This window comes from Balaenoptera ricei, chromosome 17 (assembly GCF_028023285.1).
Source record: "Balaenoptera ricei isolate mBalRic1 chromosome 17, mBalRic1.hap2, whole genome shotgun sequence".
Classification (NCBI taxonomy): Eukaryota; Metazoa; Chordata; class Mammalia; order Artiodactyla; family Balaenopteridae; genus Balaenoptera; species Balaenoptera ricei.
In genome coordinates, this window is record NC_082655.1 from 81,287,694 (window position 1) to 81,311,215 (window position 23,522).

Genomic DNA, 23,522 nt, shown 5'->3' on the forward strand with positions numbered 1-23,522 from the left:
GAGGTGGCGAGGACTGTCCCAAGTCACTGAAGGGAGTGTGCAGGAAGTGTCCCATGTCATTGTCATCATAAATAAAGCACAGCTCTGGCGCGGTCAGGGTTATGAAATATTCACAGTAATTAAATTACACTAAATATTAATACTTCACATGTTGAGGGTCTAAAGGGCAAGGGAAGTGATAGCACAAATATTAGAGTCATTTTTAAGGAAACATTCTTCATTTGTATTTTTGGCAAGAATTCCCCAAATGAGTAGGTCTACATTTTCACATATCTGACTATAAAACGACCCTGTCTCGTCCTGGGCATGGCAGTCTTCCCTCACGGCTGAGGCTTCTATTTGCATAATTTATCCTCAATGACTTTTTCCCTCTGCTTTAGCCCTGCGAAACTGTTAAACTGTTTTCCCCAGATGTCACCTGTGCACTCCCAGCCTCAGAATCACCTGGGACGGGATGGGAGCAACAAAGCCAGTTTCCCAGGCACCATCCTGGAGCTGGTGCATCAGATGCTCTGGGTTGGAGGCTGGTCTATGCGCCGTGAACAAGGCCCCAAACACACCCACACTCTGCTGTGCGTCTGCCCAGAGCACCGGCTGGCTCAGGCGCGGGGCATGCCCGGTACCCGGGGCCGCACCCAGGGGAAGACAGGTCAGAGCTGTAGGCGCAGCGCGCTCTCCAAGGCTCTGCTCGCTCCTAGCTCGGTCACACGCGGCTCTGCGGGCAGCCTGGGCGTCGTTAACGATACAACTTACACCAGAACGTAAATCCTCTACTGCAAAGGACACACTCAAACATTTAATACACTAATGCAAATAACGGCATATATTAAGAAATTTACATTTGTTATCATTTACTTTTCAAAAATAAACATGTGAGATAGACTTACACAAATGCTACAGATGAGGGAGCTGAGGCTTAGATAAGAAAAGCAACCTAGTTTTGACAAGCTGAAGATGATTTTTTAAATTTTACCATGGAAATTAACTTGTGCCGGGTGTACCATTTATGAATCGGTATCGCAGGTGTTTAGATTTTGATCAGCGGTTGCAAACTGAGGTTGATGTCAAGTGTCAGAAGTCTGTGTCCAGACATGCTCCCTGCCACTGTCACACAGGCCAGACAGGGTGACTCTGAGCCCACAAGCTGAACCTGCGCTTCCTTTTCTTATTCTGATTAATGTTTATATTATGTTTATGGAAGCAATAAAAGTTAAGTTTAGCAAAATAAAAGTATAAGTGGAACCAGTTATTTTTATAATCAATTATTTTATTCTAACATCAGTTATTAGCCCAATAAGTCAACTAAATTCTTAGCTTGATTAATCGGACATTATTTTCATTCCACACATTAATTTAAGCCTCATTTTCAACACTATCAGCCAATTTTGAAAATTCCCTTTTAGGTCAGTTAAACATAGGTCTCCGAAATGTTTAAGATACAGTAAAACTGTCCTATGTAAATAGCTGTCAAAGTTCTTCAGCACTGCATTCAAATAAATATAATTGTTTTGTCAAAACAGTTTTGACTTAATTCACTTAGATCAAAAGCTTTTCTTATTAGTATGATTAGAAAAACCAGGTATATTATATAATATGAAAGAAGTCAGATAAATTATGTATTTTTCTGAAGATGGCAAATGATAGTATCAATTATTTCCACATAAAACTAGATGCAATCAAGATTATCTTCTATTAACATAATAGATAAAAAGAAAGAAACATATGACTCGGCTTTGCGAGTGTTTCTCCATCTTACCTGCTGGTTTACAGGAAAGTTTCTGTTGATTTTTCTAATCTGTAACAATAAATAAACAATAAAAGTGAGAACAACACAAGAGCCCCCAAATTTTATGAGAATCTATTTTTAGTGAGTTTATGTAAACTGATAACTTACATTGACTTACTAAAATCATTGCATATCTAACACCAATTACGAAAGTTTTTTTAAATTTTGACTATCAAAATTACCCCAAATTTCATATAGAAACATTTTGGAAAGATTTCCATCTACTAATTTTCTCTTTATGAGAAATGAAAAGCCTATGTTTCCATAAAATGTTAAGTGAGAATCTACAGAGAATATGGAGTACCTTTGCCGTGTGGCATGCGGGATCTTAGTTCCCCAACCAGGGATCGAACCTGTGCCCCCTGCAGTGGAAGCGCAGAGTCTTAATCACTGGACCACCAGGGAAGGCCCTAGAGTAACTTTTTATAATTTATTTTTTCACTTTGAAATCATATTATACTCGATCTGTTTTAACACTTAAGAGAACAGAAGAAATGGAATATTCAAACACTAAAGGATAATGTACATGTATCGAAATAGTTTTAGTCAGGACCTCAAATAAAATAAACATTTACTTTAAGACAATTTATTGGCACGTCATAAGAATTTAAAATAAGTCTTCAGAGAAAGAGTTTCCTCTGTATTAAGTCATGTAAACAAACTTTAAAAGCCAAATGAAAATGACTATCAGATTTAGACAAATGACCTTATAATACAAAAAATCTTCGTTCAACAGAAATTTTACTAATTAAAACCAATTATTATTTTTCATTGGTTTTCTAGAGAAGCTTAAATGATGCTCTCTGTGTGATATACTCTTACATCAGACTAAACACAGACTGTTTTCACTTAGAATATGTTTTGTTGAATTATTTTGGTTTTCCTTTTTTAGTTTTATTTCCCTTTGTCTTACTGATAAACGTGAATTTAGAGGAAATTTGATGAACGTGAGGCACAAAGTTGGAGAAGCGTCAAATGGCTCATGTACGAGAACAGATTTACTGGCAGGATATATGTCACTTAAAATGTGAAAGAAAATAAAATTTGAGCATAGGTATGAGATCTCCGCAGGGTCATGCACAAATACCATATCATTCTAACATTGCTACAATCGTTTCAAAGCTTCAAAGTAGTGTTTGCTCTGGTGAGGAATCAGTGAAGGAAATCTCTAAAACTATCAGTGCCTTCAGCTAAAATCAGGATAGTCTGCAGATGGGTACAGAAGAGCAGACCCCTAAGCATGTTTCACTACCAGTCAAGAAATTCATATCGAATACTTTGTGCAACTATGCTTTTTACTAGTTTTTAAGGATTGCTATAAAATTCTACCAGCATTTTATGTGGACCACTGTCTTAGAGTACTATCTAGCTTTGTATTTTTTAGCTCCCCTAACATGTAATTTTAGTTCTATGAATGACATAAAATGTATGACTGAAGTTAAATAAATGACACTTCTTTGCACAATATTTACTTAAAATGGCATTCAATGAAAACTGTTTTTCAAAATCAAGCCTCTGCCATCAAATTTGCTTAAATGGGATCCTCCAGATTAGTTCAAGAAAATAATATATCGTGCTCCGATTTCTATTTTTTTCTGAATCATACTGGAACATCTCCTTCTAAATAGAAAATCACAGTACCTAAATGAACTAGACAGATATTTCCTGATTTATAGCACAAACACACGCACACATAACACATTGGTAACATACAGCTCTAGGTTTTTAGGGTGGGAACAATGTGGCTAATCTGGGTTCATAGAGTCCAACCAGAGAATATGTTGAACAATTTTAAATTGAGATTAAAAACAGTAACCTGAACAAAATTTTTCATTAAAATGGGTGAAAGGATCAAAAGAAAACAAATGAATTCTTTTAAGTTATCATGGTGTGAACAAGAAAGAAAGAAAGTTGAGGTTTCTTTATAACCCTTGCTTAGAGGTAGCAAGGTAAAGATGTCAGGCGGTGCACCGCTATAAATGGTCTTTTTCTGATTTTTCCCTTCTATCACTTAGCATTATCTAATACTGTTTATTTTATTTTAACTTATTTTTGTATTATGATACCCCAGAAAACAAGATCACGAGGTCATAGATTTCTGTCTGTTTCATTAAATACATCACTTCTAGCACCTAGACGCCGGCCTGGGTCTTAGTAGGGGCAAAATCAATATTTGTTTAACAAGTGAAGAGACAGAATATCTCAGAACAGAGTCAAACTCTTGTATTTGACCTCTAACCTAGTCTTGAATGCAAGTTACTTCTAAAGAAAAAAAAAATCTAAATTCCTAGCTTTGAATGTCTATAGTAATTGTAATGGCTTCGATACCTAGAGTTTACACCATAATGGGAAGGAAAAGAATGTTGATGATTTAAAAGCAAGTTCTCACCTCAGAGGAAGACTAGTTCCTCGGTGGACACAAAAATACAGAGAGAGAGGGGGGAGAGGGATCTGGGCTCCTGCAACTTGCCACCTTAGGTCAAGTCTTGAGGGACTGGACACAGAAAAACACAGTTAGTCTGGGGGTCCCAGCGGAGAGAGCTCTGGACTCTTCCCCCGGGGCTCATGGAAGCCCCATGTCAAGGGTGGTTTCCAAATGATGGGAGAGCTGAAGCCAGAGGATGTGTTTCCATCTGAAGGAGAGGCTCCGAGATGTCTCCTGCCTGCGAGGCTGGTGAGAATATACTAGCAACGCTGGCGGACTGGACGCAGCTTCCTGAGCCGTGAGCTGGAGGCGCCAGTGGGACCACACTTGTCAGAGCATCAGAGACCACGGTGATGCTTGGCCACCCGGGAGGAACTTCTCCGCAGGGAGTTTACGGGGACGTGGTCTCTGCAGGGTGAGGGGGGGGCGGGGTCCCCTCTGTACAGAACTCGGGGTACAGCCTGGCTCTGGCTTTGCCCTCACCAGCCCCCCAAACCCTGCCCACCTGCTGGCTCCCTCTCTCCTGCCCTCCCTCGCTCCCTCTGTCTCCCTCGCACTTTTTCACCTGGCAAGAGTCTTCTTTCTCTTTTTGTACGTTTACCTGAGGTGCACAGAGACTAAATAGCATTAAATGACCCCAGAAGGTGGAGCAGCCCGGGTCTGCGTGACACCGCAGGCCTGGCTCTGGGACTGCACAACCAAGAACCAGGTCTGCCATGAACACCCAAGCAGAAGTGGCCGGTGACCTTCTCTTGGGCCCTGTGTGTGGGTCCAGCTGTGTCTGCCCTGTCCTTGCTGCAGGAACCTTGACTGCAGAAGGTCTTTTCCACCCCATTTCCCCTCTGTGCCCGCGTGACCGACAAGCACCGTCAGTCACAGCCGGCTGTCCCGGGGGGCGTGTCCTGTGCTGGACCCACCTCCTCCGAAGCCCAGCCCTGAATCACAGCGGGGCCCCTACTCCTTCTGCTGCCGCCCTTGCCTGGGCCCCCCCTCCCTCCCCCCCCCCCCCCCCCCCCCCGGGATGCTCGCCTTTCTGACCCGAAAATCTACAACTGGCTCAGCCATCCTGATTCTTCTTAACTAGGATCTGATTTAATCCTCTTTCTTAGTATTATCTCAGAGCTTTGTAATGGATTGAAAGACCCCATTTATCCACTTTGCTAATGATTTCCACATGAGTGAAATTAACAGAAACGCAAAAATAATGGCAATCGTTAGATTAATACATATTTTGGACTAAAGGGAACAGTGGGTACTAAGACCGGACATATTCTTGCTATGCCAAAATATAACACAGTGTTCTACTTTTATGAGAAATTCAATTCTGGAAATTTAATTGTTATGACAAATCTCAACATGTAAATTTTGACATTAACTTTCAGAGACAGTGAGAACTAAACACAAAAACATGTTTGTGAAGCACACATGATTTATAGAAACACATCTATGGGATGGCTATGCTAAGAAGAAAAATAATTTAATCTTACAAAGATATGCAAAAACTTTTCTAAAAATGTAATCCCAAATTAATAAAAATAATGGTAAAGTAAATGTAATAAGTAAAAGAAAAAATAATGCTTTTTTTACATCATATAGAATCAGCATTTATATCAAATTAACAAATACCATGGTTAAAAATTAAACATATAAAATCCATTTAACAAGAGACTATGAGAATTACCCTTATCATTAATGTGTAACAGTGACATTAAAAATTATAGCCAAGATAATATGGTAAAAATAGAATGTAAAAGTATGACCATTAGAAAGAACAGCTTTGTATGGCATTAATGGAAGATAATCTACTGTATTATAAATACCCAAGACAATTAGATTAAAAATGACTTAGTGATTTCAAGGTGTCTGAATATGAAATACATTTATCCAAATCAAGTCTTCCTAAATTTGAAAAAAAATAGAGAAATAAAACAAAATGCTTTTTAATCAACCTAATAAAAATAAAATTCATAACAATCAACCTAATATGAAATTATAGATCCATTTCTGAATGTCAAATTTCTTCCAAATTAAAATATTATTTGGTGGTGTTATTCTAGTGCAACTATTTTTAGACCTTTATGGGCCCATCAAGAATAAAAGGTCAAATACACTCAAAGGTGTTTAAGGTTAATCTCAGGGGGCTATTTGAATGCATTACAGAATTACAATCATTAAAACAGGGTTTTACCCTGCCAAACTAATTGTGACAATGACTTTTGATAGAAAGTTAAACATTGAATCTAAAATATATATTACTGAGTTAATGATAAAGATTGTACTTTAAATTTGAATAGAGAACAAAGCTGGAAAATGTGGTTAATTACTTGAAAACAATGCATCACCCACAAACTCCCAGTGCAACTCATATTTAATGCACACATATTTAAGACAGGATGGGGTGGCCTGAGGCACATCAACCTTCCTACTGAGAGCAGCGGAAATGGAAAGATAAACCTAGTAAAAGCACTTTGTTTAAAGACTTCTGAGAGCTCCCGCTGTAACTAGGGTGGGCATGGCTAAGGTTCCGGAGATGAGATGACGAGCTGACAGCTCAGGGCCACTAGGCAGGCTCGGGGACAGACGCCCAGACGGAGAGCATGTGGACAGACAGAGGAGCAGAGCATGTATTTTCTCCTGGGTTCACGGGGGCAACACGTGAGATCTGTGCGGCTTCAAACACAACACTGCTTTTCACCTCAAGACACTTGCTGGAGTCTGAATCTGAACAGGACAAAAGGCTAAAAAAATTAATCTGAGAACCTCTGAAAACAGACCAGAGTTTTGTAAATCTGTGCTGAGAGAGAAGCCAGAAGTCAGAGCCCGGGGGTAGATGTATTCGGGGAATAGACATATGCTCTGAGCCCCCAGGCTTGGGGCGGGCGGGGAGGGTGGGCTGCACCTTTGGGGCAGAAGAAACAGAAGCAGAGCCTTACAGAAGGTTCAGCCCCGCCTGATTCAGCTGGATTAAGACATCAATCTTAGTTTGTGAGACTAAAGAATGTTTAGAATCTTTGATTCTTTTCCTAGACACCTATATTAAGATATAATTAGCAATCTTTTACAAATTAATATGCCAGAAAATTCATAGGGCACTATTACATTAATGATATATTTTAAATGATGTGTATGTCAAATAATAATCCATTCATTATTTAGGAATTAAACAAATAGCAAAATACCTATTAGTCCATTCAATGTAGCTAGGAAAATGCCCATGATTAAATGTTAACTCAACAAAGGATAATACCACCTACACAAGATGACGGTAGTTTTTATATATGTCAACAAAAGTACACATTTTAATGTACGTGTAACATATACACTAATAAGAACACTAGCAATAAATATACCATTATTATTGTAATAAATTTTCATTTTTATTCTCTTCTGAACTTTAATAAATACCTAAAATCTAAAATTATTATGAAAGCACATATTTTAAAATATATTTTTACCAACTCTATTATGTCAAATGGCAAATAGGGTTTAGTGTTTGATTTTCTAGGAAACAATATGCCCAACAGATATAAAAATCAAATAATATAGATATACTCTTGCAGGAAGAGAAGTTTGAATAATTTTTTAAGGGAAAGAACACATTAAAAACCCAACGTGAGAAGAATCTTCACATTTGGATGAAATGGAATAGAAAAGACAGCTCTTTTTCAAGCTCTTACAATTTATTACTGAGAAGAGTACTTTCAGCATACCATCTACGTACTTTTGTAGATGTTAAATAATATTAAGAAAAAGATGCATCTTATTTTATCCAACGTTTTCACCATTTATTTTGCCTTCCTACTTTATTCTATTACGTTAGTGATTTTTTTTTTCTTATGGGAATCTTTGGTATTAATGAAGTCTTATTTAAAGAAACAAATATTTAAAAACTCTATTATATGCAATAGTATACTCTTATATTATTGAAAGTTTAATTTAAATCCAGTAGCTTTTTCATTAGAGAATTTTCATTAGAACTTAAATTTAAAATTAAATTTAAAATTTGCGACTCCCCTTAAAAAACTTGAAGGACACGTATAAAGGCATTGAATACTCACATTACAAGTGTTTTTCAGATTATATTTCTTACACTCAAGAACTGAAAATAAAATGAAAATTCTACAACTTTATAATTTACCCAACATCAAAAGTGAACACCTGCTTAAATATTATGAACTGTATTTTAAGGAATAATATTCACTTTGTCTGAATGCTGGGGGGAATGATAATATGTGTCCCCCTTTTTCTTTGAAAACCTTTAATTGAATGTTAATGATGGAAACCCCTTAAAGGAAGTCTAGTTATTGCAGGTCTGTTAAACTGAGAATAATTACACAACTGGTTCTAATAAAGATCTGTTTTGATTTAATTTATTAAAAATAAAATTTGGAGTAATAGGAGCATCCATTTGTTTTAAATATTACTCTTATTTTTTAATTCCTTAAAAAGCGGTAATGTTGTCTTTGGACATTCTCTTTAGACAAAAAGAAAAATACATAGGATATTCGAATATTCTTTTAAAATGTTTTTCTCTTCCTACATTAAACGTCTTTAGGGATTTTTTTCCAATTAAATGTTTAAAGATAAGTGATGAGCTTACATTTAAAAAATTGTATCCTAATTCTATTGCTCTTTCACTTTTTCAACCTCATGTACACGTCAATTTTGATGAGTGATGTGCTCTCAGGATGGGTGCTGCAGGACCCTGCTCACAAGGTATATTTTCCCATGAAAATTAATTTTGAAGATTTATCCAAGGAAATAATTCTTATGGAAACAAGAAACGGTCCCCCAATTTCCTTAGAGATTTGTGGCCAATGTTAGTTAGCTGATGTGTGAGGACCCGGCCAGATCTTTATTCCGTAGATGTAAGTCCTCCCGAAGACACGTGATGTTACTGTGGGTGCAGCACGGCGATATATCCATTCTGCAGCTGTTGCTAAAACTGCCTTCACCAGGAGAGGGAAGAATCAGAACTGATTTCTGCCTCAGGAGCCCACATTTCAGCTCAATTTTTTCATCCATTTTTCTCAGACTATGGCTTCTATGCTCTGGCCACCTTGGTTACTCCCCAGGCCCATGGGTACAGTGTAATTGCCTGCCTTGTTGCTTTTGAAAACCTATCTATTAAGAGTCCATCAGGATGACCACCCAGTGTTATACCCAAGTGAACTTTCTTATTTTTTCTAGTACAAGAACTTTTCAATTTTACCTGTCGCCATCCTTACGATTAGCATGTATATGGTATATATCATACATAGTATATATAATACACACACACACAAACACACACACACACACACACATACACACAATCTTACTGTGAATCAGAAGCCTAAAAGCTAAAAGTAGGTTGTAGCCATTTATAAATGTCTAGCTCTTTGTTCAGAGCTAACTTACTCTTCCATGAATTCACTGAACTCCAGAAATGACTGTATGTCAGACGTGAAGGGAATGCCAAGGGCACGAGATCCCTGTCCTCAAGAACCATCTGGTATAGTTGGCAAAACAAGCATGTCTCTGGCATGAGTGTTAGAGCAGGTCGCACAATGCCTGAGCAGATGTGAGCGGGAGGGACCCTGGCCGGGGGTGGGGTGTGCAGGCACTGGGGACCCTGGGTTGCAGGCAGTGATGGGATGTGTTTTATCTGCCGGTGTTGGCCACAGGTGGAGAGAATAGGTCCCATCATTGCCACATTATTAGTCAGGCTTCCTCAGGAGGGGAACGTGCAGTGTGGACGGTAAGAACCCAGCCTGGATCCTCGGGAGAGGCCTGCAGCTGTCTCTGCTCCCTCGGGTCTGGCTGTTAAGCTCAGTTTCAGAAGACGGCAGTTCTAAGACACGTTCCGTGGAACCACTGCAAACTCCCAGTGATTTCCTGCGTGACATCCTCGGGCCTTTCACCCGCGTACTTAGTGCCCTTCTCCTCCACACGACGTCCGCTCCTGGGGGAACGTGCACTGCTCGGTGCCCTTGGTCTCACCTCCCGAGGAACAGAGCCCGAAGAGGATGTACAGTCCTCAGGAGGCGAGAGTCATAGGTGACGGGAAGGGAGGCCGGGCAGCAGAAAGCAGGCATCAGCCGGTGAGCGGTCCGTGGGCCCGAGCTTCTCATCAAACGCTGTCGGTTGTTCACCAGGCGTGACCCGCCTTCAGAGCCTCGTGCAGTCACCGCGTTTCCAGATGGTTCATCCGGTGAGCAAAGGCGAGTCCTCTGTTAGCTTGCTTCCTCCTGCCACCTGACTTGCACTGGACAAGGAATGCCCCGGGGGAGGAATTACCCTACGTTCCCGTGGAGTTTCCATCGGCCTGGGAGCAGCTGTGGGCCCAGGACGGTCAGCTCCTGTCACGTCACTATGCACACGACCAAGGCCACGTTGAAGTCCAGGCCTGGGCAGGGGTGGCACAAGGGTGGGGTGTCGGGGCAGGGGCCCCTGTGCAGCGCCTGTGGCTTTGAGGCCCCTGGAACATTAGGAGCCGGGAATGCTCAGCCGGAAGAAGAGAAAGAATGAGGCCCAAAGGGGAGGCGGGGACGGGGCCAGGCGGGCAGAGCCCAACCGGACCAGGGCTGGCACGGAAGCTGTCCAGTAAAACTGCCTGTTTGCTTATGACCGTGCTTTATAGTTGACATCAAAGCCGACGTTCTGGACTGAGCAAGTAAATATCAGCTAATATTCTCCAATATCAAGAATTGTTTAAGAACTTTAACTGTTGGTGAGTAGTTTTCTAAGAGACAAAGTAGGTTGGTTATTTTACACATGCATACAACATAATGCCCAGACTTGCCCTTGCTTTTCTTCTGATTTGATTTATTGACTCTGCCATTGTCTGATTTCACCCTCTGTAACCCATTTTTGGTTGACATCTGCATGTGTGAAGTTTGCATTTTGGTCTGTGAGGAGAAGCAATGCAGTAAACAACACACTACACTAAAGTGCATCTAGGGACTCAGAAAAATCAGCAGCTATAAAAAGGAAGAAAAAGTCTCCTTAAGTGACACCCATGCCTGTCAGAACCACACGCTGCAACCTCTGATCACAGACTTCAGTTCCTTTTCGGTAAATCTCCTTTCTGCTAGGCTTTATTTTGTCATGACTTTCAATTCACCTACAAGCTTTGTCGAGTCTTTTTTTAATGCGGCAGACACAATAGAAGTTTCTTCTTTAGCTTTTCACAACCAACGGTATTATGGAAAAAAATTCCCTTTTTTCAACTTGTAAGTGTTTGCCATCTAAAATAGCAGAATTCTACGGATTAAATATGACTCCCAAATAATGTTTTTTGCTCCTGCAGGTAAATGGGTAAAATATAGGAAGATGGCTGAAATACATCCTGCAGGAGCTCAAATGACTGATGAAATGTGTGTGTGTGTGTGTGTGTGTGTGTGTGTGTGTGTGTGTGTGAATCCTGAAGGACTGTGACCATTCCACAAAAAGCACAGGGGTGTGGGTTGTTCATGCATCATTTTTAGAATTAATATGTTTTCAGTATTAAGCAGTGTAGTAGATACTGTTGGTTATCTGACTCAAAAGCCATTCACAAGTCTTCTTTCTTGGTTTTCCCACTACAAACACTAGAGAAGGCAGAGACTAGCCACCCCACTTTCCGGCCACCCACCCCTCAGAATCGTCATGGGGCTGAGTTCAGGAGGAGAAGTGAGCATTATTAGTCCAGTAAAGGGTTTCTGGGAAATTTTCTCTTATCTTGATAAAAGGGGAGAAATGTAGCTGGCGCTACTTATCCTTCTTCCCTTTCTTTCCTGTTCTGAACACTGAAGTGATGTTTGGAACTGTTGCAGCCCTTATGTTACCATGAGGTGGCAAACATAAGGTAAAAGCCAACACTCTAAAGGTAGAGGATAATAGTAGCAATAATGAGTGTAGGCAGAGGATGGGTTCTGGGTGGACGGTGGTTTCCAGCAGATGCCACCATCCACAATTCTTTTCATTTGGGGAAAAACCCAACTATTTACTCTATCAGTATTTAGGATTTCTCTAATTTGTTATTGAAAGCATTCTCAATTGATACAAACATTTGGGGAAAAGAGTCTATTCTCTTTCACATAATAAAATATGAATTATGTATTTTGAAAATCTCATATATGCAATCATTCTTATTTAAGATCACAGTAATTTTCATTGAACCGCTAAGAATAGAAGCATTGGGACTTCCCTGGTGGTCCAGTGGTAAAGAATCTGCCTTGCAATGCAGGGGACACGGGTTCGATCCCTGGTCGGGGAACTAAGATCCCACGTGCCACGGGGCAACTAAGCCCGCGTGCGCGCACCACAATTACTGACCTCACTCGCCTCAACTAGAGCCTGCGTGCTGCAAACTACAGAGCCCACGCGCCCTGGAGCCTGGGCGTCACAACTAGAGAGAGAAAACCCGCACGCCACAACTAGAGAGAAGCCCGCGCACCACAATGAAGATCCCGCATGCCGCAACTAAGACCCAACACGGCCAAAAATAAATAAAATAAATAAATAAACAATAAATAAATCTTTTAAAAAAGAATAGAAGCATATTACATATACATATATATTTATATCTGTCTGCGTGTGCACACACACACACACACACACACACACATGTGATACATTTCAAGCAGCATACTCCATTCCAATAAAGGAAATGCATGCATAGGATATATATGGAAGAATTTAGACTAGAAGAGATCCCTTTATGTCAGTAGGTAACCTTAGTAGAAATGTTACATGCAATTCTCTCTGCTTATCAATCAGGATTGATTTTAGTGCTGGAGCGGTAAAGCGTGGCTGGAAAGGTTAGATTCATGAAATGCTGGCTGAAAGAGAGCTTTGCCTTTTATCGTCTTCCCTCTGTCTCTTTTAAAGATGAGGGAACTGAGGGGTAGATCTGTGGCTGCCAGAAATATAGATGCTTAATGGTCTAGTCACTACCAGACATTTAACTCATCTTGTTCCGTTTTATCAACATTCTGTTATCCAAACAACCATCTTTCAGAAGATGAAGAATCTCAAATGACAACTGGACATAACAAAGATGTGCAACCTCACATACAATAAGCAAATCGATACGGCCATTTACTGCTGGTTTATGGATTAAATCATTTAATCTAGAGTGCAGCTGGAGAGAAGAAAAAGTGCAAATGTTTCAGCATCATTTAAGGGCCAGGATGTCTAAAGCACTTTTTCATTTAACCCTCACAGTGGCTGAAGCTATCAGTGCCCGCTGACGAAGGGGACCACGAAGCCCAGTCCCAGAGCAGGTGAGTAGAGACCAAGGCTCCACACCGAGTCCCTGACACCAAAGCCACGCTTTCCCCATGGGAACCATACCTCTGCAAAAGCATCAGCTTAAATTCCCTTTGATCAAACAATAGCGTGTTCGGAGCTATACTTCCATCTTCCTTCACTTGCTTCTTGCCCTTTCTCCCTCCCCCTTTCTGTGGTATTTGAAGGCTCCCGGCCCTGCCCGGCCCACCGAGGCACTGAGACACACAGACCCTTCCCACTCCAAAGACAGTCCCCGTTCAGGTGGCTTTAGCTCAGCAATTATGATGACTTTTCTTGTGATATTATTACAAACGAGTTATTTTGAAAGGGTCTAGGGACTCAAACAATATTGTAGGCTGCTTTGCACATGGACAAACTAATAATACAAATATTAGGTTGTTTTCTGTTATATGCAAGTGCATGTCATGGTTATTCCGAAAAAGTTAAACGTGAAAGAGTAAAAGTATGATTTTCAGATTAAACCATGAGATTTAGATTAAGTGAAAAAAATTCAGTGGATTTATTTTGAAGATAAATAGGTGCTATATTCGTTTTCTATTATTGAAATAATAAATTACCACAAACAGTGCTTTAAAAGAAACACTAATCCGTGATCCTGCAGTTCTGTAGGTCAGAAGCCTCAGTGGGCCTCTCTGGGATAAGATCAGGGTGAGGGCAGGATGGTCTCTGTCTGGAGGGGCAGTGTCCCCTTGTCTTGGGCAGCTTCTCCTGGCCTCCCGCTCTCTTGGGGTCCTGGTCCCTCCCCATCTTCAGAGCCAGCAATGTCAGCCCTACCCCTCCCCATGCTGCCATCTCCCTAGTCCTCTCGTTTTCCTACTTCTTCCACTTTTAAAGACTCTAGTGATTACACTGGACCCTCCCGGATAATCCAGGCTAATATCTCTGGGGCACGTCTGGTTTGGGCAAGAGTGTCCACCCAAGATTCAGTCTCTGCTGATCTGGCGGTGTCATCATATTGGAATCGCAGAAAAGGACAAGAGGTTTCAGACTGACGAAAAACCCCACAAAACCCAAGACAAAAAAACAATGCAATTCTATTTGCTGTCTGAAAACTTTTTTCTAGATCGTTGAATATAAAGGTTAAAAATATTTTGACAAAACTATTTTGATTTTATTTTACCATTATCCAAGGTGGCACCAAACTAAACAATGGAAGATGACGCTTCAGAGAGACTTGCCTTAGAGCCGCGCTTGCGCCGAAGCCCCCTCACTTTACTTAGGCTACTCCCTTACCCCGTGGAAGGAGAGGAGGGCAGGAGCCATGGGTTAGGGGGCTGGGTCCCAGCTAAAGCCTAAACCAGCTCCCTACTTGCATAGATTTGTGAAGGTTAAGATTCATGAGTTGCAAACAAACAGTACTTGCTTCAAGTTAATACTCTAAATTTTGGGGATCCCAGAGGAACCAGAGGGAGAAGCGATGTAAAGATATCTAGATAGATGCATATATAGATAGATATACAGATATAGATAGATGGATGATATATATAGATACAGATAATAGATATTTTAGTGCTTACCTGCTAAATATCTATTTTCAGTTATTTAACTAATGTAGATGTTACAATGTTTGTGAATGGAAACTTAGGTGTCAATACTGTTGAGCTGATACATTGGACTTAAACTCTCAAGACAGAGTGATTTTCTTTAAACATTCCACAGTAGTTTTTAGGATGGGTGTGCAGTGGTCCATTCTTAGAAGAACACCAAGCAGCTGATGCAAAGTTATGTATGTATTGAAGAAATTCACCAAGGCTGAGGAACTGGCCAGGAGCTCCCTGAATCACTACTTACGTTGTGCTTTGTGAGGCTGGAGATATTGGTGGCTACCGCATGCAGCCATTCGCCACAGTCCTCAGCAGACAGGCACTGGATGATCCCACTGCAGACCCCGTCCACGGCGATGACTTGAAAAGCGTTCTGCCTGCGGAGATGTCAGAACAAATTAGATCAAAACATCGTCTCATTTGTCTGTTTGCGACTTGAAATAGTTATGTGTTCAAAAGCTCTTCTTTCACACAACATAAATGCAGCTTCAAATTCATATTTGCTTACTTCTCTTTTAAAAACATCCGTTTTTAAATGGAACACTAAAGATGAACCCAGACAACACACAACTTTGAATGACTACAAAGCATCTTGAGATTCAGATACATTTGGAGAATCTTTGAGATGCATATCTAAGACATTTGAGAGGGATTCTTTCTCCAGTGTGCCATAAAGTTATACACAGATGTTTATCCATTATTTTGGCCACCATCGTCTCCTCTTGACACTTTTCAATGCATTTCTGATGTACAGCGGAAAGATCACACAAAAACCACACGCACAGATACCGAGCATCATATAAAATCTTTTGTTGTCATGAGCTGAAGCACTTTGTCAGCTGTTAAGCCAGTTGCTCCTCATCTTCTCTAAGATGGTTTCGGACAAGAGGTTCACAGTTCTTCTCCACGTCTAAATACTCACGCTCGAAATTTATGTGGATGTTCGCATTTCAGTAACAACTAAACTTTCCTTAAAATGCGGTGGCCAGCCTAAATATCTCTATGGTCTTCTACTGAGATTTTGTTGTTGTTAGAGAACATTCAGTGATGCCATCCTAAATGGTCTACAAAAGTGCTGTTGAGTTTAAAGCAGTTTCCTACAGCTTTCATTATTTACTTTTATCTTCCTGTTTCAAGTTCTTGCATGTTTCAATACAAGCTTAATGGAGAGGAATGGATGAAAATCCCAAAATGAATGGAAAGTAGTCAAATGCCTCTGTGGTGCAACATAATACACTTTAGAAAATGCACACACTATCTTTAAATCCCAGCCATTTCTGAAGCAATAGAAAAATTGTGTAGTTCAGTATTCAAAATGCTAAGTAAATAGTGTACATTTATATATTTTTCTCCAATTAAATTGCTTTTTTGTCTCTTCTGAACTTTGTAAGTAGGAGTTTGTGGATATTACACGTGATTTCATTTCTGCAAACAAAGACACCGCGAGCGGCATTTCTCTGGCCCAGTTTCATCAGGAGGCCTGTGTCACTCTCGTGTCCCATAAGACTGGTCCAGATTTCAGAACCGGACACGTAGCAAAGACTCACACCTACGGCTCTCTGCATCCACATTATTAATGTTTTCAGAGAAACTTGTTCCGATAGCCTTGACCAGCACTTTCAAATGATTACAGGGAAGTGTTCAAATATTCTTTTTTGTTTGCTCTTAAAAATACATGAAAAGCCTGAGGGGACAACTATTGTGTGTCTCTTTGAAATAATATTCTTTTGAATTTGTGACAAGAAAAAATACGCACAGCACAAAAAGAATACTGCAACTTCACGTGACTTTCTTAACTTTAATTTTGATATTCAAGAGTGAGTAAGACATTTAAAGTATGCAGAGAGAAGCTCAACTCTCCATGGAAAATGAGAACTAATTTGAGTTAGTAACATACACTTCTTTCTGCTCTCTGATTATCATAACCATTGCTTCATGCACCATAAATTAAAGAATGTCTTCAACATATTTGTCCTCTCTGCTTTAAATGAATCGTGGCAGCTGGATATTTTTAGCTGATTAGAGTTAATGCACTTAGAGGAAATCTGCAGTCTTTGTAACCACACATGCTACACAGTCTCCACATGGAATAATTCTAAAGGACTAACCTTATATAAACCCAGGCTTATACACTAATATCTATCAGTTTTTACATTCTGTTTCCACTTTTCAGGTTGATTTGTTGGAAACCCTTTCATGAATATAAGTGAAGTATTTGAACAGTTTATTTGCTTACATACAACCTCTTACAAAATAAATTGGTCATAAAGATTATAGCCTGGGTCCTATTTCTGCCTCTGCTATTGAATAAATAAGAATACTGGCAAATTAGTCCACTTAGTTGCACCTCAATTTCCCCTAACAGAAAATGAGAAAAATATACTTCACAGATTTGTGTAGTAACTGGTGGGACCCAAATACTTTCACTAATCACTGGAGCTCCCTGAATGAGCCTTTAATGTGTGGTCTTGACGCAATATTTGAGAGAGTTTTGCAAGAATGTGTCACCCAGCACTTCGCAAGAACTGCGGTGCTGTGGCTGTATTTGTAGCTTTTAGAAAATGTAATACTTTGAGTCAAGATAATCAGTAATTGTAAAAAAAAAAAAAAAAACTTATTTGTTTTATCTTATTTGAGCATATACTCTCTGAAATCAATAAACTACATTACCCATTAAGTTAGTATTGTAGTACTGGGAAACATGAAACTTTAACAATATTTGTAGTAGTCTTGAGGATTCTCAGACTAAATTATGATTCTTTGTACACACACACACACACACACACACACACAGATACAAAAACACACACACTGGCTGAAAAAAGCAGTGACATGATTACAGTTAGAAAATCTGAACTTTTGAGTGCAGATTATTTTTCCACTTTCTGCTCAATATCATTTTTTCTATTTTTTTAAGGATTCTTGATCACAACTCTGGCAGCAAAAGTTATTCTCAAATGTTGCTGAATTTCAGAGTAGTTTTATTCATTTAAAATACAAACTTAGGGGCTTCCCTGGTGGCGCAGTGGTTGAGAGTCTGCCTGCCGATGCGGGGGACACGGGTTTGAGCCCTGGTCTGGGAAGATCCCACATGCCGCGGAGCAACTGGGCCCGTGAGCCACAACTACTGAGCCTGCGCGTCTGGAGCCTGTGCTCCGCAACAAGAGAGGCCGCGATAGTGAGAGGCCCGCGCACCACAATGAAGAGTGCCTCCGGCTTGACGCAACTAGAGAGAGCCCTCGCACAGAAACGAAGACCCAACACAGCCATAAATAAATAATAAATAAATAATTTAAAAAAAAATACAAACTTAGTCTTTCTTTGTGTGAAAAGTAGACTGCTCACTAAAAATATTCATAAATAATTTTCAATATAATATGCGTTTACATGAAAACACACACATTTCTCATGAACACAGCTGAGTAATTCATGTTTTGACTGTCCATTGTATGCCACATGAAGTCACGTGTCGGAGATGCTGAATTTGTGAGGAGTGAGTCGGAGAAGGCATTTCAAGCAGGAGGGGTGAGAGCTGTAGAGACTCAACTATACAGGTTTGGAGTGGCCAGATGGCCTTGTCCAGGAAAAGGAGTGGGGACATCATGGGAAAGCAGGCGGGCTCGGAGGAGGAGGGTGTGAACACGGAAGGAGCTTAGAGCCCACGGGACCCACGGCTGAACCTCGTGGCGGCCTCCCACGGTCAGATTTGCTTGGAGTGGGCGGTCCTGCCCCACCGTGTAGGGTACCTGGCGGCTACGAGATGACGTGGGACCGAAATACACGTGCGTTAGTGAGAGTGAAAATAAAACAGTTAGCTCCCGGGATTTATAAGGGCGTTAGAAAGTCTGCGGGTCAGTGATTGCTTCCTTTCACAGAATACGAGGGAGCAGGCAGAGTCCACATTGCTCCTGGGTTTTGGATCCAACTGGATGAATGGCTTAGACGTGGGAGAGGAGAGAAAGTGCACATTTTAGATGGGAGGTAGTTACTCCAGAACCAAATATCAGCAGCGTGAAAGCGTGAGAGGTTGTGAGAAACAGGGGCTGTTTGGCTCGTTGCGATGTGTGTCTGGGGCAGCGGTGAGTCATGAAGGTGGCAATAAAGCAAAGCCTGATCAATGAGAGCTTTGCCAACTACGTGGTGGCATTTCCAACTAATCCTGAGTCAGGCAGGGCCGTGGGAACACTGACTCTTTGGAGTGAAAGGATCATATTTGTATTTTATGATACAAATATGTTCTCTCTGTGGTGGATAAGAACATGGAAAAATGTTAATGAAGGCAGGAGAGAAGCAAGAAGGGCATCCCAATACTCAGGATGAACATAAGATTGTTCCATGAGAGTGGTTCTCTGTATGTAGGAAAGCACTGACTCAAGCAGTATTTGAAAAACGGGCCATTTTTCTTGATCGGTTATTAACAATTTGGGGAGATGATTAAGGAAAGGAAAAACTAAACCAACCAACCAACCAACCAACCAACCAAACAAACAAAAAAACCCGCTCGGGTTAATGATTCCAGCAATGTGCTCTGTTTCTCACTGAGTTCAGATCATTTCTGCTCGTGATGCTACCTTGGGGCACCATCTCATCACAGCTTTTATGGTTCAGGCTCAAAACCTGACCTATTTGGTGAGGTTGTAGAGAAGCTCTTCCAAACCATTTTGTTACCTATTTTCCAAAGCTGAAATTCACCAATCCGACACAAGCCCTGAACTTTTATTCAACAGAGGCTTTTCCCCACTGTTCTCTATCTGCAATGCCCTTCTGTCCCGCTTCAGTTAAAATCTGCAAGGCATTGCAAGTACCTTGATTTTATGCAACTCTCCGACCTCTAATTTCTCTCTGTGTAAGAGGAAGATGGCAACATTTGCCCTGCATACCTCACATTTTAAAGACTTTTGTAAAGAGAAGTTTTAGGTTTATAGCAACATTGAGGGGAAAGTATAGAGATTTCCCATAGACTTCCTGCACACATACACACACACACACACCCCCTCTCTGTTATCAACATCTACCACAAGAGAGTTGCACTTTTGTTATAATTAGTGAGCCTACAACAACACGTCATATCACCCAAGGTCCATAGTTTAGATTAGGGTTTACTCATGGTGTTCCACATTTTATGGGTTTGGGCAAATATATAATGACATATATCTATTATTATAACATAATCCAGAGTATTTTCACTCCCCCAAATATCTCTGCTCTGCCTCTTCGTCTCTCTCCACCTCCCAACCGCTGGCAACCACTGATGTTTTTACTGTCTCCATAGTTTCACCTTTTCCAGAAGGTCATATAGTTGGAATCAGTGTGTAGGATTTTCAGATTGCCTTCTTTCACTTAGTGACATGCATCTGTGGTTCTCCCATGTCTTTTCATGGCTCAGCAGTTCATTTCTTTTTGGGGCTGAATAATATTCTACTATCTGGGTGTACCATAGTTTATTTATCCATCCCCCTACTGAAGGACATCTTACTTCCAAACATATACAAAGGGATACTGCATGGCTCATAGAGTAGGTGAAATCGACTAGGATCTTAATGTTATTTAGTTGAATATATTTTTTAAATCATCAATTGTTCCGGCTTCACATAGAGTGAAGTCCTTATGGACCTGCTGGCCTGTCTGTGAAAATGGAAGAAAGTCAATCCGTTCAATGACTCCCAGCCCATCTGCACAGCACCACCTGTAACAGAGCGACGGAAGAGCAAAGGCAATGGTGCACCAAACGGGGCTGCTCTTTCTCCTCCTTCCCCTCAGCCAGTAAGCACGAGCAGGAGACGTCTTGAATTTTCTATCCCATCCCCCATCACACTATGGATGACACGTCCTTACACACCGTTTCCCTTACTTTATCGTCACTATCCTTCTCATAACAAACATTTTTCTCTATCTAATTCACTCCAATAATTACTCTAGCCAAAGTCACCTTAAGCTTAATCTGTTTCTCAGTCTATTCAGTATTTCTATTCTGTAGTTAATACCATCAACCACTTTCTTCTCCTTAATAACCTGCCCATTCTAATTCCCTGATACTGCAATGTTCTGTCATATTTTGATACTTCAGAACTGAGACACATATACTTCTAAATCATTACTATACGATGAACATAAACTGTCTCCCCACTGATAAAATAGTGTGATGTTTTAATTCATGCTACATAATAGTATATGACAGTGACACAACTTTGTTGCCATTAAGTATGAGACGTATCACATCATCAGAGTTAAAATTATGGGCCTTGGCCAAACCAACCAGCACATAACATCCTAGGTTTCGAACCAAGCTCAACAATTTTGTATATCTGTCGTCTTGGGCCAATAATTTATCTTTTCTTTTTCATCCTCTCACTGTTTCCACTGCCACCGGACTGTGAGCTCCTTCACAGGAAGAAGCAAACACAACACCTCCCACATCGGCATGAAATCAGTACTTATTGAGCGAATGCGGGAACAATCTGAGCTGCTGTGCAATCCACTCAGAATAGTGCTGTGTTTATAACTGCTTATTACTGTCATATTTACTGAGTGAAATTAATTCAATCGCTAAAAGCTGTTGATGGGTTGAGGTGCCATAAAAGTAAAAATGTAAGAAGTCATCTGGATTCACACAATTTCTTTTTTCTCATAAATTGCTTTAGCTAACTAGTTTTAAATCATGTAACTACAAAAATTTTTTAAAGTAAAAACAAAAGAAAACAAGTGTACACATTAAAAATACCATTAACAGAAACATTTCAAAAGTTCTTAAAGCAGAAGAAAAATAGAAACAAAAGAAAAAAATAAAGAGAAACAGAAAGATTAAAGGTAGGATACATTTGAATAATAGCTGAAAATAATTAAATATCTTGAGGAATTTAAGATACATATATAATTCAAATCTATATATATATATATGCCCAAAGACAAGAAAGAAATAAAGGAATTAGTTAAAGTGTTCTAAGTTTCTAGAATTTTCTGAAAGAGGCAAAATTAATAAATTGCATTAAACACTAATAAATCATGTATGGATGGTACTATGGTCTGAGTGTTGGTGCCCCACCTCCTATTCATGTTTCAAAATCCCAGTGACCAATGTGATGGTGTTGAGAGGTGGGGCTTTGGGGAGAGGCTAAAGCCATGGGGGGGCGAGTCCTCGTGAACTGGGGTTAGTGATTTATAAACGAGCTTCCAGAGAGATCCATGACCCTTCCACCAAGTGAGGACAGAGTGAGAAGACACCAGATATGAACGAAGAAGGGGTGGGGGGGCTTCATCAAAGGACTAGAACATGATCTAGGTGCCTTAATGTAGGACTTCCAGCATCCAGAACCGTGAGAAACAAATTTCTGTTGTTTATTGCTGTTATTATCTGCTGTATTTTGTTATAGCAGCCTGGAAGGACTAAGACATATGGTCTAACGTTTAGGCAATAACTAAAACAAAATAAAAGAATGCATATATAACAATATAATAGAGGGAATATTAAATAATAAAAATGTTTAATTATTTCAAAAAGTAAGAAAAAAGTTAAAGAAAACAGAATACAGAAACTAGTGTGTTGAGACAAAGGACTTTTTTCTTGAATATATATAAAACTCAAATCTCAACAGTAAAAAAATAAAAAAAAATATATAAGCAAAGCCAATTACAAAATGGTCAAAAGACAAAGAGACATTTCACCAAAGAGGATTTCATGTGATAAATAAGCACATGAAAAGATGTTGAACATCACTAGGATACGCAAATTCAGGTCACAATGATATATCATACCTATATCTTACACCTGTAAGAATGGTAAAGTAAAAGACAGCAACAACTCCCAATCCTGGCAAAGATGTAGAGAAACTGGATGGCTCATATCCTGCTGGTGGGAATGCAAAACTGTACAGCCGCCTACAAAACAATGTGTCTGTTTCTCAATAAACTAAACATGCTGTTATCACACAGCCAAGTACTCGAGTTCTTGAACATTTACCTGAAGAAATGAAAAGGCACATTCCCACAAAAATCTATACAAAACATTTTGCATCTTTATTTAGAATTAACTGGAACAACCCAGATGTCCTTTAAGGGATGAATTTTTAAAATGTGATACATCCAAACTATCAGAATACTATTGGAAATAAAAAGGGATAAACAATTGAAAAGTGCAACTACTAGGAAGAATTACCAAAGAATTACGCTGAGTGAGAAAATTCAATCCAATACAGTTACATAATGTAGGATTCCATTTATATAATGTTCTTAAAATGACAAAATAATTAGAGGTGAAGAACAGAGTAGTGAGTTGTCATGTGATGGGGAAGAAGGATGCTGGCATGGTTATAGACAGGCAACAGGAGCGTTCTTGTGGTGATGGAACTCTTCTACCTTGTGCTTGGGATGGTGGATATGAGAACATGAGCATGTGATATAATTCTATAGAACTAAACATACAGACACACAGACACACACACACACTCAGGCATGTGAAATCTGAATGAATGAGTGGTGGATTTTGTCAATGTCA

The 23,522-nt window shown here is 40.0% G+C and overlaps 1 protein-coding gene across 1 annotated transcript in view; it reads right to left on the reverse strand.

Annotated features, from left to right (window-relative positions):
* Positions 1 to 23,522, reverse strand: part of SNTG1 (syntrophin gamma 1) — a 472,569-nt gene that overhangs the window by 95,173 nt on the left and 353,874 nt on the right. Inside the window, exons 12-13 of the mRNA XM_059901577.1 lie at positions 15,279 to 15,408; positions 1,757 to 1,795 (exon numbers count right to left, since the gene is read on the reverse strand). Of these exons, the coding sequence (XP_059757560.1) occupies positions 1,757 to 1,795; positions 15,279 to 15,408 (169 nt within the window). The remainder of the gene's footprint in view (positions 1 to 1,756; positions 1,796 to 15,278; positions 15,409 to 23,522) is intronic.